This window comes from Molothrus aeneus, chromosome 3, assembly GCF_037042795.1.
Source record: "Molothrus aeneus isolate 106 chromosome 3, BPBGC_Maene_1.0, whole genome shotgun sequence".
Lineage (NCBI taxonomy): Eukaryota > Metazoa > Chordata > Aves > Passeriformes > Icteridae > Molothrus > Molothrus aeneus.
Window position 1 is genome coordinate 61,417,840 of NC_089648.1, and position 16,205 is coordinate 61,434,044.

Sequence of the window (16,205 nt, forward strand, 5' to 3'; positions counted from 1 at the left end):
TTAAGAACCACTGTTTGTATAGTACAGACAATAATTGCCATGAATTAAGCACCCTGCCAGAGGTTTTATGGTAAATCTGCAACAGAGCAGAGATTTTGATGCTGGCGTCCTAAGTTCATAGCTGTACTATTGCATCTTAATAACACAGTTATGCTTCATGGTGTTTTAAATCCATCTGGCAGCATCAGGGCTTGAAAGGTATTGTGCATAAAGCAGACTTTGCAGAAATCCAAACACTATACATTTACTGTAAATACTATGGATGGGTAATTACATATTTCAGATTTTGAAGCATGAAATAATAATTTTAATGATTGCATGAAGCATATACTCAAGCAAAAATACAGGAAGGAACAAAAAGAAATTCAGACTAATATATAGCACATAAAAGTCAGTGGACAGGATCACTTTGAAAATGGTCAATACTTTTATCTAAGAGTTTACTTATGGTTTTATTTATTCGGTATGTAAATTACCATCAATAATGCAGATGCAGTACATAAGAAATGCCTTTCTTCCACTTGTTTTACTGGAATAATATTACACAGTCCATCTTTTCGAGGGCTATGTAACTAAAACCCAAACTGGCTAAGGTGATGCCTTCACATTGGTCATATTCCCATAACTCAGGCACTTATCTCCACTAAAATCAATAGATTTTTGAGTGTGTGAGAAGTAAAAGACAAGCATACTAAATATTTTTAATCCTGTGTTGGCAAATAGATTTGTAATTCTGTTACACTTATCTCCAAGCCTGATCTCTAATTTGCATCTTTTCAGAGTTTTGATCTACAAATGGGTTTTCATTTGTTGACTTTTGCAAGAACAGACTTGTGGGAGTGAGGGCAGGTCATGCATAATCAAAGAGTAAAACAAAGACAAAAGAAAGATGCAGAGAATCTGAGCTCAATTTCTGTATGAAATGCAATTAACATTATAATTTCCTTGTACCACACAAAGACCTTCCTGTACTGGGTGTCCTGCATATTTAGGGGCTTTTTGAAAGATTCAAGAGATCTCCATCTAGGCAAATGGTACAGAGTCTTATGAAATGAACATGAAAAATTTAGGCATGCTTTTCTCTCTCTTCTGCACTTGGAAAGAGGCACAGAGAGATGACATGATTTCAAAAGAACATTGTGATAGATCTGGAAGCAGAACCCTCTGACCTGAACTGCAGCTCAGGGCCTGAACTGAAAAGCCTCTCACCTTCTCTTAAAAGACAAGAGTTCAACGAACTGTGGAAATGAAGAAAATTGTACCTAGGCTCTGTAGGTAGAATTAGACATTGATATGTGTGAGTGCTTAGAAACTGCCAGCTTATGAGAAACTTCCAGCTATGTGACAAAAGGCTGGGATGAAAATGCTATTTACATGCAGAGCCAATGACTTCCTTATGCTCTGACATGATATGCCAAGATTAACAGTGGTGTATGACCTGCACTGTGTCCCTCCCAAGCACTGCCCTCCCCATGGAGAAGTGGCAGCTATACCTCCTATTGTTTAGAGGTAGGAAGTTTCAGACTCCTCTGCAGATACCATACAGAATGCAGCTCAAATAGCTGCAAATCAAATCCCCATTAGTACTACTGACCTCATTCTTTACCTGGAATAATTCTCTCCAGAGATCAGTCATTTAAGTATATCTATCCTTGATAACCCAGTAGGCCTGAAAATGAAATAGCTTCTCTAATGCAAGCAACAAGAATCAATAGCCTTTAAACACACAGGGACACTTTATTGCCTGAAGCATATGAGTATATGAGTCATGCCATCACTAGACCAGTTCATTTTGGTAATTTGTAGACATAAAGACAGGCAGAGTTGTGGTCCTTGCTGAGCATATTGGATGGATCAGATGCTCAAGACTTGGGAGCTCTGTAAATGAGACTTCCCTGGGAGAGAAGGGCCTAGTGGAGAGTATGTGAGCACAGGTGTCATGGTTTGAGAGGAAGTAGGTTTTCTGGGATATGCTGTGGTCACCAATAGGTGTTCAGATTTTAATATTGGCACCTGGTGTGGCCACTGGGCACATGGATACGCCTCTGAGAACACAGGGGTTAAAAGCAGAGCACTCCCGTGGGAAGTTCTCTTGGGTTCCAGTGGGGAAAGAGTTCGGATCTCTCCCCTGGCCCAGCTGCTGCTGCTGGGCGGGGCAGGGGAGCCATGCGACCGGGTGAGGTAGGCCGAGGCTTGGACAGAGAGGGGAGGTGAACAGTACCCGAGGATGGAAGGGGGGAGAAGCACCAGGAGGTATCGGGCAGCCACCCCCAGGAGAGAGAGAGAGAGAGAGAGAGAGAGAGGGAGAGAGTACAGCCTGTGCCTGTGACTGCTACCTTGGAACTTGATACATGTGCCGGCAGCATGGCCGAGAAGGACAAGAAGGGGGTGGTGCAGTGAGAAGGTGTCCGGCTGCTGTGGGAGCTTTGGGCGGGCAGAGCCCGAGCTTCTAACCCTTTTTTAGACAATGAAAACTTTGCAGAACATTAACCTTTCCTAGAAGAGAGATACAGATGAAATGGAAGAAGGAAATGTGCAAGTGTGAAGGTCTGGGCAAGTGAAAGATGCGGAAGAGTAGAGAAGAATCTTAGGTGGGAAGAGATGATGGAGTGGTTTTAGCTGGACTCTTCTTGATATAGCCATGGACAGAACCATGTTTCCTGTGACACAGAGACTGCCTCCAGGGGGAAGCAATGGCTCAGAGTCTAGAGGGTTCAGTGTTGAGACCCCTCAGGCCCAAAGGGTTAATTTTGGGGGGGACAGGTTCCCCAAAGGAGAGACTGTGCTCTCTTTGGATCGGGACAGAGCATCCTTAAAAAGACAACCCTAGAAGCAGCTCTGGTCCGTGTTCAGTGGTGAGAGCACTGGACATGGAAGGAAGAAGTCATGACAGCAGATGTACTCCCGGCAGTGCCATGAGTGACATGGAAACACACGAGGTTTCAATGGTGTTTCCAGGGGAAGCCTATGGCACAAGAAGGACTCCTCTCCTCTTGATGAATTGAGAATTGATTATCTAAAGAGTGGTGATGGACTGAGAGTTGAAATTTGAGGGATGGATGTATTGGAATTTGGTGGGGAGAGGAGGAAATGTTTCTGGAGGGTTTTCATTTTCCCTGTGTGTTTCTTTTTACTTAGAGTTGTAGTTTAGTTAAAGTTTTTTTTTCTTTATTTCGAAGTGGGGGCCTGCTTTGCTTATTCCTGGTCACATCTCACAGCAGACATCAGGGAGAAAGTATTTTAATGGGGGCATTGTGCCAGCTTCAAACCTTGACAACAGGCTACGTTAGGGGTTAGTTCTTTCCAACAAGAATATTGAATTAGTTGTGGCCAAAATTATGCATTTTTCTGCATTTATCAGCAAACCTTTAAATAGCTGTTGCTGTCAAAGTGTGATGAAGCTAAGATCTCACCTTAGCAGATTCAGCTGTGATATTGATCAAGAATTGGGGAGGGCAGGAAATGAGGAAGTTGTTCCATGGAAATACAGAATCACAGATTCACAGAATTGTTAGAGTAGGAAGGGACCTCTGGAAATCATTTAGTCCAACTCCACTGACAATGCAATTCTGTAGGAATTCCACTGACTGACACAAAGAAAAGAAAAAGGGGGAGGTATATATTAGAAGGGCGTCATAGGTGATTTGGAAAGCCTGTACCTCTCAAGTACCTTAGCCAATGGGGAAAGATAGAGGGAAATGGGGCTGGGAAATTAAGATAAAAAGGAGGTTCAGTCCTCTAACAATTTGAGGGACCCCATGGGAAATGCCCATGACCTGTCCTTTTATTCAAATAAAGTAATAGGACTCCTCTGTCTCCTTTTTGGATATAAACCTCTGGTATTTGTGGATTAATTTTCCTGACACAAACAGTATCTTCTCTTCTTACTTTGTGTTATGTGTCACTGAGCTTTACCAGTTAATTCCTCTGTTTCCCATTTAATCACATTTAATATGGGAGTGAATTTACACTAGCATTTCTAATAGAAAAAAATAGCCACAATGGGAAATGTGAAAGTGATGTCAACAGTAGTCAAGCACAAGGTTTGTAAAATTGACCCATACTTATGCTGTGCAGCTTTTTACCAGTGATAACCACATTTGGACTAACATGAATGGGAATACAACACAGATGTAGTTAGCTACAGCTAGCAGATTACTAATGGCTTGTTATTTTGAACCATTACTCTGACTTGAAAAGAATGAGATTATCCAAAACCTCAGCTCTATTTAAACACAGACACACAAAAAACCTTGTTGAATCAGGAACAGAACTGGGCTTGAACTACATATACCTCAAGTTTCTTGTTCACCGTTCATTAAATTAAAAAATAAAAGGCAGAAAAAATAGCCTGGTTATTTGTTTTTAAAGGCTTGAGGGTAGGAGGGCTCTGCAGAGGAGAGGGCAGGCTGAATCAATGGGCCAAAGCCAATCGTATGAAGTTCAACAAGGCCTAGCGCCAGGTCCTGCACTTGGGTCACAACAACTGTAGGCACTGCCACAGGCTGGGGATAGAGTGTCTGGAAAGCTGCCTGTTGGAAAAGGACCTGGGGGTGCTGGTCAACACTGACTGAACAGGAGCCAGCATGTGCCCACATGGCCAAGAAGGCCAATGGCATCCTGGTCTGGATGAAAGGAAATCAAGCTTGCACCAGGGAAACTTTATGTTGGATATTAAGAAAAAATTATTCACCAAAAGTTTTGTTGAGCACTTGAACAGGCTGCCCAGGGCAATGGTGTAATTTCCTTCCCTGGAGGTATCAAAATATGTGCAGATGAGTTGCTTAAGAGCAGGCTTTAGTGTTGGACTTGGCAGTCCTGTGTTAAGGGTTGGGCTTGATGATCTTAGAGGTCTTTTCCAACCAAAATTATTCTATGAAGCTACAATTCCACGAGTCAAGTCTGAGTGTTATAAAATGCTGAGGAATAGATAAATGGAAAAGTCACCCACTTTTTGGATAACTGTGAGCTCCATTATACATTATTTCCTCCAAGCAAACAGTTTTCATCCCTTATAAATTTTCTGCAGTGCAACAATGGATTCTTGTACTCCTATAAAAGATTTAAGATCCTGGGTTTTGATTTTCATATAAGTGTAACTTTTTCTGGAGGGGAGGGGAGGGGAGGGAAAACCCCTCCCATTGTAGTCTAGTGTCAATTAATACAGTTAAAAACAAATTGATGAGTTTGAGTCCTGTGAACTGATCAGGGAATCTAGTTTTTACTGTTGGTTTGTCTTTTATATTCAATTTCATATTTAATTTGGCTTTCACAACAATAGCTGTAACTTGCTATTATGTCAAAACTTATATATTACAGTATCAGGAAAACAGAGCGTGCCATGTCATTAGTTTTTAGTGCAATAATAAATATGTATGTTGGAAATTTTTGCATGCAGCTATCTTGAACTGGCTGAATGACAATAGAGTTTCATAACTAAACTAAGACCTAAACCCAGGGTTTGTGACTGAGTGCCACAACCATCCACTATTCCGGTAAAGAAGAGAAGAAATCCTGAAAAGGTAGTGGAATTGAAGCCATTTGTAAACACTTACTGCAAGGAAGATCTGAAGAGAGCTGTGAGCCACTTCTATGTACTGGTATTCAAGGAAACACCCCGAGACAGTGATGTAACGATGATCCTCTGGTGCCCAGTCCGGTGCTGGGGTTACTGAGGTCACGGTGCAGCCTGGCCCATTCTCCATCCACCAGGAACGGTGCATTGAGATGTTAAAGGTCAGAATGAGATCTGTTTCCTGCAGAAGAGCAAGAGAAGAATTATTGTGTGGGGATGGTACCCTGGTATCCAATGCCTCAGCAAGGGATTTCACAGCATGCATAAAGAAGCAAAGAGCTGCAATAAAACTGCGCTGGCACATGAAAGTTAGTGGAGCTTGCCTGCTGCAAGCAGAAGTGGCTGTACCTTGTCAGGCAGAGATGCTTTGGAGCAGAAAAATAATCCTGCAAGCCAGGATCTGTTCCTAGAGATCATGGCAGCCTAGACTATAGCACTCATTTCTGCTGATTGCCCATTTTCCAGTGGATACCATAAGGATTGATGGCCCATGTTTTGTTGGTCTGATGTACCAAACTGTACAAAAATCCCCCAGACTCAAGCCTTTGTACACTTTAATATACACGCGTCATCTGCCAGGAGCTTTTTCTCATGGACCCAGCGAAGGAGACCTATGGTAGCTCTGCTGAAATATTGGAGAAGATTGAAGAATCCTGTGCATTTGCTTGCAGGCAAATCTCTTTACAATGCCTCTCTCTGATTTCTACTTTCCTAGGATCCTGTAAGGAAAGAGTGAGTGTTGCCCTTGTCTAAAGACTACTGGGCTAGGTAAAAAGGAGGGGCAGAGGTGTGCAACCTTTGACTCCCATACAGCTAGGGTGATGGAGTAACTAGTCAGCCATACCTTCCATTAGGATTGCATTTATAAATAGTTCATAAAGGATTAATAAATTATTAATACACATCATAAACAATACTACGGATATTACTTTCATAAATTATATGTGGTTGCACATTGCTTGATGGTGTTACACATAGCTATAACAAAACTATGGACTCTGTAGATTCTGTAATAGCCTACAGTGTTTACCAACATTTTATAAATAATTTATGAGTGTAACCTCATTGTAAAGTGTGACTATCTAGTCTGTGTGCACATGTGCTCAGTCATGCAAAAAAAGATTGCTTTTAAGTAATGTCTTTGCAGAGCCAAACTCTCCCCACACCTAACCTACATTTTTTCCAGCCTGTTGATGTCATTAATAATTAAGATTCTTATAAAGATTTTAAGATGTAACTATTTAATTAGACTTACCGTGCCAAAAATAATAGAATGCTATTCTGTAGCACATAAGTTGTATTCACATTTCTCTCCCTTCAAAAGAGCCGTTTTTTCAGCCTCACTTATTTCACTTTTTTGCACTAACTTATGAAGAGGTAACTCCCTCCAGAGAGGTTTTGGATAATGTCACGTGTCAATTGATCTGTGATTGCACTTGACACTGCAGTGTAGCTTAATTTTTTTTCTCTGATTTACAGTTTGTACCAAAAGTATAATTTCAAAAAAAAAAAAATGAATCACTATCCTGCATAAGCACACACAGCGATCAGATGGCAGGAAGGATCTAAATATGTTTGCAATGAATAATTACCCTTCATTCCCACAACAGTTCAATCCAGCAAATAATGAGCTGTATGAGAAAATTTAAAATGCTTCATATGAATTTAATCATACAACTAACTTAAAGCATGTTTTAGTTTAGATCAAAACTACAGCAAACATTTCTATAAACAATGCAAATTTTGCCCAAATATATATATTGATGTATGGTTATAAGTCTTCATCCCCAAAAACCATCTCTTTTCTCTGGATCCTTCCCTGCTAAAGCCATAGACACTTTAAAGTGTCTGCCATGTGTTTCTTGGAAATGGGAATTTTTACCTTTCACCCAAGCCAAAAGATTATTTTTCTTTCTGAAGGCTGCTACATCCCCTCAAGCAGAACCCTGGTCTTCTCACTTGGTGTAAGAAGTTGTAGAATGGACATCTTTGGAGTAACTTTGCTTAAAGTAATAGATTTATTCCTCAATGACTGAAACTGGAATTCATCATGTTATTGTCAAAAGAAGAATTCAGCCATTCTAGTTATCATGGAAAATTTGAAACCTCTAGTCTCTTATCAGAGATGCAGCACAAATGAATAGGACTCATTGTCTATTTCTATTTTAGCATTTGCAATACCTTGAGAAGAATCATGATGGACTAAATACATTTTACAAAGTGCAGACTAGGAATGAAAAATGTATTCCTTGAAAAAGAAAGGGATAAACTGGCTTGCAGGAACTGAGTATGTTATGCATCTGCCAGAAGAAGTGAAAATGGATCAAAACTGGGCTCTGTGTGTAGAATATAATTTCTCTAGGGGTAGCTATTTTTGCTTACCACAGATTCAATATTTTAAAAAATTATTAGTTAAAGCATAAGTAAATTTCCAAGTTATATGGGAAATATAATTATACATTAAAATATTTAAGATTACTTATGTAAATAGAAACTTCACAAAATCTAGCTTTTTCCCATCCCTGAATTTATCCTCAGATGATTTTTTGAAATATTTACACTATTCCTTTGCATTCAAATAATCTTTTGGCAGTTAAGTAACAATAATAATAATAACAATAACAATAATATTTCTACTGCAAGTCACAGCTTCAAATCTTAAAGAACTTTGAATCATGTGATTGAGAAGGCTTTTGAAAAGCAGTTGTTACTTTTGGTATGTACTTAGTCTGTTAAGAAAAAAGGTCAACTTCAGAAAGCAAAACAATAAAGCATGAAATCTGGTTGTGTAAGATTAGACACCATTCATGTCTCAGGTCCAGCTTGGATGGATTAAGAATGACAATAAAATAAAATTATGAGAAGTCAACATGTAAGTCAGACCTTGCAAATTCCTATGCCCAAAATATCTGGGATCAGAATAAGCATAGAAGGAGCCTATTAACTACAAAGCTGCTGCACAACTAAATCTCAGGTATAAATTGTTACGTTGTGCTTTGAACTTGTCTATAACCTTCAAGCCATGTCCCCTTTCATGCAACCATATTAGCAGAACAGTTCCTGTTGCTCAGTATTAAAGGTCAACCAGCTTATGAAAAAGTTTCCCTTAGTGAGAAAACACTTAAGGAATTGAATCCCCTTTTAGAACTGTGGAATCTAAGAAGGGGATGATGTATCTATCATTAACATCTCTTCTACTGACAGCATTTAGAACTATTTTTTGACAAACTCTGCTTGCTATTTACTTTGTTCACTGTTTGAATACAGTTTTAGTGGACATAGACAAAGTCTACAATGGAAGCTGAGGATTTATTATGCTCTCTAGTGCATTTGCCGTCTGTTTCCCTTCCAACATCTGTGGCTCAAACTTTGTTCAGGGAAATGCAGAGAAATGGTCTGATAAGCCTTGAAGCTATGAAAACTAACAAGAATTGTTGATACACATTGGGCAAGCCAATATGTTGTTGTTCAAAGTCTGTATGTCAAGGAAGATTTCATTATCCTAAATTCAACAAACAGCTGTTTCCTTTGTGGACACAGAAATACATCTGTAAGGGCTTTATTGCCGATCACTGTGCTGCTTTTGTAAATTCTGCTGGTATTTGTAAAGCTTTTTAGTGAAAATTGGTGCATTAAAGTAGATTTTGATACTCACCAAGAAAAAATCCCAAAGGAAAACATTTTGTGGGACATCTTTGCTGACATTCTGAAGATGTGTTGATATTTTTAGTGGTCAGGAAAAGTACTGCTAGATTAGACAAATCTTGAAGTTTGGAGGTCTCAGAGACAGATTTCTGAGATTAGGATATGAGACATCTTCAAATTACATCTGTAATTTTATTTCAGCTTAGTTGGTAAAAATTTGAGCTCTGATGGTTTGGTACCTATGTTTAATACAGTAGATGGCAACCTTTTTGAGGGTCAGCTGCACAGTGCATAGCATTTTCTGGCTGAGGAAAGCTGATAACAGAACATGGCAACATAAAGCTTTGTAAAAGCTGCCCAAAAAAGAATAAAAGCTTCTTTGTAATCAGACACAGCAGGAGGAGAGCAGTTCTTAAAAGGAAGACAGCTCTTTGTGTATTGTATTAGTACTAGCACATGTTAGTAAGTGTGCTGTCTCTTTGCAGAAATCACAATATATTCCTGTTTCAATGATTTTTGTTGGTTGCACCTCAGAGAAGCTAATTCCAAACAGTGCCATGAGAAAAAAGAGGCAGGAGTGGTTCAGGGTGATTCTCCTTGAAAGTCCAGAAGATCTCCCCGACTCGGGGAAGTTGAATTGTACTGATTTCAATGGTTGTGGCTTGCTGTGTCATGGGAAATGATTTCTTCTATTTTTCTAATTAGGAATTGCTGAAATCTGTGCAAACCTGCCAAGCTTCTGTACATCTTTTGTCAAATACAACCGTGTAACTACTTGTTCCATTTATCAAACTCAAACTAGCAAGAACCGGCTGCTTGGAGAGAACAATCACACAAGGTTTCAGTGATAAAAGATCAGGGTCTGAAAGCATTTGTAGTTCTGGATGCCTAGGATGCACCAAGGCCTCTACAGGCTTTTTTTTTTCTTCTGTTATCTCACTTTTCCACTAAAACTAACTCCCACCAGGCAGCACCAGTTTCTCATGCAAGCAGACTTTTTCCTGTCTAAAGAAAAAACTCTCCTCACTGAAGAACCAAAATAAAGCTTGTCAGCTGTGTGGGTTTTTTTTCCTTTTAAATGCAAAGTTTATATATAGAAAATAATTATTGTCTAAATCTGTAGGGAAAATGGATATTTAAAGATTATTTTTTCTATTTTGTTTCATCTGATTTGGGTGTTTTCCTCCCTAATTTTTGTATATATGTGATGTTTTCCCTTTAATTTGATTTTTTTTTTCAGTAACCTGGAATTCCCTTCTTTAATTTCCTCTTGTTAAACCATTTTTTACTAGTATAATTGAAAATTGTATACAGAATTTGATGTACCTATGTCGTTAATCAGATAAGGTTTAACCAGTTTGAATATACCTGACTGATAAACTTCTGAAGCTCATCAATGAAAAATGGCAAAAATTGTCCCCCCGATAGCTTTTCTCAGTATTCTATTTCTCAGTTAAAAATGCTACAAGTGTATTTTAAGTGATTTCCGGTGTGCCAACGTACTTCCGAAGGATTTAATTATAAATTTCCCAGCATGAAAGAGATGACTCAGATGTCCTGGTTTTCTTCTCTAAAATGCAACTAGAATATAATATTTATAAAATACTATAAATAATCCTCAAAAAGCACATGCACTGCTATACAGAGCTTGACATTGTCAATTATTATTCTGTTGTATAATACATGTCAATTATCTTCTGAAATTAGTAAAGCTACAATTAATGTTATATTAATTTAGATCTTTATATTTTTCTAGTAGTTTAATATGTACATTGAAAAATCTAAAAGATTTAATCTGCTCTGTTTCTACTCATTAAAAAAAGACAAACCACCTGCTAGGCTCCAGAATATTAATTTAATTAGATCAGTGGTATCAAGACTTTTTATTAACATTATTCTTCAAAAAATTTATATCTATTTAGTTCTTCAATTAAAATACAATGAAAAAGGAAGTAAAAACTTCAGTTTATATTGCTAGGTTAACATGATTATTGTGCTCCATGAATATTACTCTTTCATGAATTTTTTTTCATATTTAAACTGAATATTTTTAGAATGTTCTGGACTAAGATCCATTGATTTTTTCCTTGTGCAGAACATGTGAATTTAGCCCTTCACAGTAGCCCAATGTCATTTATCACGAGGACTAGGAAGTTGCAGTCAAATATAAATTTTATTTTAGCTACTATACATATTCACTGAAGATCCTGAGAAGCATTATTTTTGTAATTTCTTGGAAAATTACTTTCTGGATGATGTAAGCTTGTGCAGTGATAAAACACACTGAAATGGAAAGCTAACTATAGGCACTCACATCCCATAGTAGTAGCTAACTCTGTCGAATCTTATTTATTTCACACTGTGCAGTAATCAAGGATATCATTCTGAAATTGAGAAAATTTGTTTAAGGAAATTGAGTTAAATATAATACATTGTTTTGACAAATTGCAATTCCCTGACAAAGACATCTTATACCCAAGCTCTGAAAATGTGAGTGTACAGGGGACAGTTTTCCAGGTGATCTACATGGTTCTGTCCTTGGGATTATCAGATCTCATCTGTGTCCCATGAACCAAAACTGGCAAAGACTTTTATGTTTGAACTAAGATCAGTAGGGTTCTGGGTCTCTTTCAGAAGTGAAGTGAATGTTCTGATAGGTTTCCAAACCCTGGTTATTAATACTGAGCTGAAAATGCATGATCACACCACTTTCACAATATATTAGTATCAGTTTTTTATGAGTAAGGCATAATGCTTCTAAAGATGCTCAGTTCATTATTTTGTTGGGACTGGCTTCCCCCCCACCCCATTTTGTTTTTAAACAGTAAAGGAAGTATGAATCTCTCTTGGTTTACCCAGGCAAATACACAGATCAATAGTGCTTAGAATTTTCAGACACAAATATACATAACCTCTTAATTCTAAATAAAACCCCTCTAAGCACAAGTGTTGCCTATAAAAGACAAAAACTTTCCAAACAATATTAAGAATGATAATGTGAAAAGCAGATCTTCAATGCAAGATTTCACAAGTATGCACAAGTATGGCTCTGCACATGCATACATTTGATTTACTACAAATTTTATAAGGTTAATTAGTGCATCCAATAACAGAGTAGTTGCCCCAGCAACCCACCCTTGAGTCTGTTCCTTGGAGTGCTTCCAGGGGTTTTTTTGCCCTATTTCTTGCTATGTCTTCTGAGTTCTAGTGCAAAACAGAGTGTTCTTGTTAGAATTTGTCTACTTGAGAATAACACTAAACAGAATTTCAGGAATGTCTTAGAAAGGGTTAGCTTATTGTTCTAGATGTGTGAGAAAGGGCAGGAAAAGTACTGCAAGCTATATAACCATATATTAACAGTCTACAAAGCTACAAGTATATGAAAAAATATATAAAAAGCAAAGATCTTTAGGCATTGCAAGGACATCTTATACTTGAATTGCATCCAAAAGACTATGCAAACCTTCCACTGAGCTGGAATCACCATTCTGAAGGCTGAATAAAGAAAGATCTAGGCCTTGATTAAAATTGCAGCATGAAATTAATATCTTTAAAATTCTTTTATTTTTTAGAATAAATGGTTTACCAAGTTACCAAACCATCCCCAAAATACTTTGCTTGATCATCTCTGTCCATGGAAAAAATTTTAGTATTGCCCAACGTTTAGTAGGGAAGGACGCAGAAGTGTATGATGTAGAACTTAAACATCAGAAAATTGATAGAATGCATGCAGAAAGACATTCCAGCTGATGCAGTTTGTTCAGTGTTCCCTGGTGTTGGTTATTATTTAGTGCTAGGTACTGTAGAACAAAATGCATGTGTACAGTGATAAATTTATGTTTTCTGTTTCCTACTTTTGTAAATTATCTTTTAAAATGTAAATAATTATCTAGTAGTGTGCAGAAAACAGTAAGAAGACTTTGAATAGAGCTCTAAAACCACAAAAATGGTGTTGCTATCCCAAAAATGCTATTGCTATACCAAAAGCAGTGTTAGGAAACCTGAAATTATTGTAACACAGGTGGGGTTAATGAAGTACCAGGCTGAGGAGAAATATGTGTTGTGTACCTTGTGCTCTAAAGCCCAAGCATTTCTAGTCAGTAGTGATTTTATAAGCATTATAATCTCAGAATGATTAAAATGACGCCTAGCTAAGTCAGAAAATTTCTAAAAAAGAATGTGGAGTAATCTTTCTCAGTTTGATTCACATCTATTCCAAAACCAATGTTTTCTAAAGGATTTATTTCTGTGGGGAGGTTGCAATGAGCTAAAGCATCAATTAAAAAAGCATAGCTTGTTCTCACAACCCATTTGCATTCTCAGTGCAAAACAAAATATCCTGATTTAAATGGTTTGAATTCCTCTGAAGTCAGTAGAAAGGACCCAGGTGTAACAGAGTGGTAAATATTCCTGAAGGACTCTGGAAAGCTTATTTTGAAACCTAGATGCTGGGCAGCACAGAGTGATTATCAGGAAGGACAGATGGACAAGTGTGGGCTCTCTCCACATAGCCCTTGGGCACTGTTCAAGAAATGATGTGGAATAACTGTACAGCACCACCTACTTCAGGCTCTTTCACTAAAACTTATTCCACTACTGACCAGGCTGACAGATGTCATCACCCACAGCATTAGATTCAGATCTGAAGCTGTGCAACATTCACGTGCCTCACAAATTTGGGCCAGTAAAAGAAAAGTCAGATAGATCTCTGCAGAAACACAAAGCCTGCATCTAACAGTCTCTATTGCAATACTGCTGAATATCTAAGGTTTCTGACCATTAGTTTAGCACATTTTACTCCTCAGTACAACTCACCAATTTTAAGGAATTGCACAGCTGCAATCCATCACGTGACATGGGAAAACCTATGTCACAGTTTTCAATGCTTTCAATGTATGGCAAGAGCTACTTTTGCCCGAGCTATACCTACCCTATAGACTTTAAAAACTACCTTCAGCTCCTGTCTAAAAGATCCTATTTGATTTTTTAAATGAAAAGATATCTGTCACAGGAACATGTTACATGACTCTGATAAACTTCAGTTCATAAAGTGTTTATTCATGTTCTTGTAGGTGATGATGGTTATTATTAGAATACCTAAGACTATATCAGATTTGATAAATCAACCTCTTTTCAATTTACATGAACTAATTAATTTAGCAGTAGGTGAAATTGCTCTCTCTTTTTGTGGTGTGATATCGTGTCATTCAATATGGGCCACAGATTAGTTTTATTAAAACTAATTTGACTATCCAATACTGTCATTTAAGCACAGAAATAAGAACATCTAAATTATCTTGAACGCAGAGAGAATTATGGATGTTTCGTACATTGGCTGCTTCCTGTGTTTGAAAATTATTTTAACTAATTTTAAGAAACAATGTACACAATTGCTTCCATCCTGAAGCTGATAATTATTTTTCAGGGTTTTTGTTGTTGCTGTTGTTGGTTTTTTTTTTGTTTTGTTATTAATCTGTGTGTTGGAAAAAGTTTTGAATAATGAGACCACTATGGATGAAATCCATTTTTAGCTAGTTTTTGCTTTCAAAATGAAAAGACCAAGAAAACGAACTACATTGTGGAAAATGTGTTTCAACATTTTCATCATAAAATGTTACTGTTTTCCAAACTTGAGGTGCTTAGGCTGCATTTACAAACTGGAAAATGTTAGCAGTCCCACATATCCAGTGGAGGGGATATGGTTCAAATCCTTGAATCAGAAATTAAAAATAAGCTATTCATAAACTTCTATTCTGACATCAAAAGTCTCATGGAAACAGATGAAAAGAAACTTAATCACCTATATTAATAAACAAACTATGATCTCCAACAAGCTGACGCTAGCAAAACTTTTCAGGTGGGTGTCCTTTCCTCTAGTGACCTGCTCCTATGATGTGACAATTCCACCACTGCAGTAAACCACAGCCTCCCAAGGACAATTCAAAGCCATTTAAAAAGACTCAGTGTGTAACTCTGGATAAATGTATGGGTTTTATTACATTTTCAAAAGCACCCCCTGAGGAATAATCTTACAATACCATGCTAGATATTTTTGCTAGTATGCAGGAAAGCATCTCATGTACTGCAAAAGAAACTGCAGCAATTTAAGCCAGCTAAGTACTAATCCACAGATGGACAGCATGTCTCTCTTTTGCCTGTTGTCTGTGAGGCATGTAATGCTGCTAAAGCCTAAGAGGACTACCTGCTTATATAAGAATATATGTATCCTTACATATAATGCAAGAACACCTGAATTAAGATGGCAAAATCACCTCATCAAAAAGAACTAAAGAACTATTATTTTCCTAATCTTATACTTAGCACCAGTTTGCACACCATATATAACTATATATACAGTATACATAAGATGTAGAAAAAATATGCAGATTAAGTGTGTGGGGTTACAGTTTTGAACTGATGGTGTTATTAGGTGGTAAAAAATTAATTTTCCAAGTATCACACTCTTTCTTTCTACTCTTTACATCTGCTTTTGTTTCCCAATATTTAAGACTCTTTAATCTTAGATTCAAATATTTTCATCTGATTCTTTGTAGAAGATATGTTATTTAATGACAAAGCAAATGCTGTTTGGTCTTGTATTTTCCAGGGTGGTCTTACAGAAACTTTATTCTATTTTTAGGAGATAAATTCAAATTTATATAAAGAGTAATTATATGGACTGATTAAAATCTAATTAAACTGCTTTTTGCTTCACATGTTAAACAAAGGTATAAGATAAGAGATATTTTAGATAAGAGATATATTAGAAAAGAAAACACAGCAAACCCTTTTAATTGAAGAGTAGGATCTAGTACCTGGCAGGCATCCTTAAATATTAATTCCTAGATCAGCTATGTTTTAATGACTGTTCGCTGACTGTTCATGTCAGCTGTCAGCTGCACTGTTACTGAAGTTATGTTCAGATGCTTTGCTAATGTTTGGATGCTTTGCTCCATCTCCCAGGGCTCTGGAAAAGGGAAGATTG

The 16,205-nt window shown here is 37.4% G+C and overlaps 1 protein-coding gene across 2 annotated transcripts in view; it reads right to left on the reverse strand.

Moving 5' to 3' along the window:
* Positions 1-16,205, reverse strand: part of NKAIN2 (sodium/potassium transporting ATPase interacting 2) — a 533,456-nt gene that overhangs the window by 70,612 nt on the left and 446,639 nt on the right. For both annotated transcript variants that reach the window (XM_066547060.1, XM_066547061.1), the window contains exon 4: positions 5,556-5,756. In XM_066547060.1, coding sequence (XP_066403157.1) covers positions 5,556-5,756 — 201 coding nt within the window. The remainder of the gene's footprint in view (positions 1-5,555; positions 5,757-16,205) is intronic.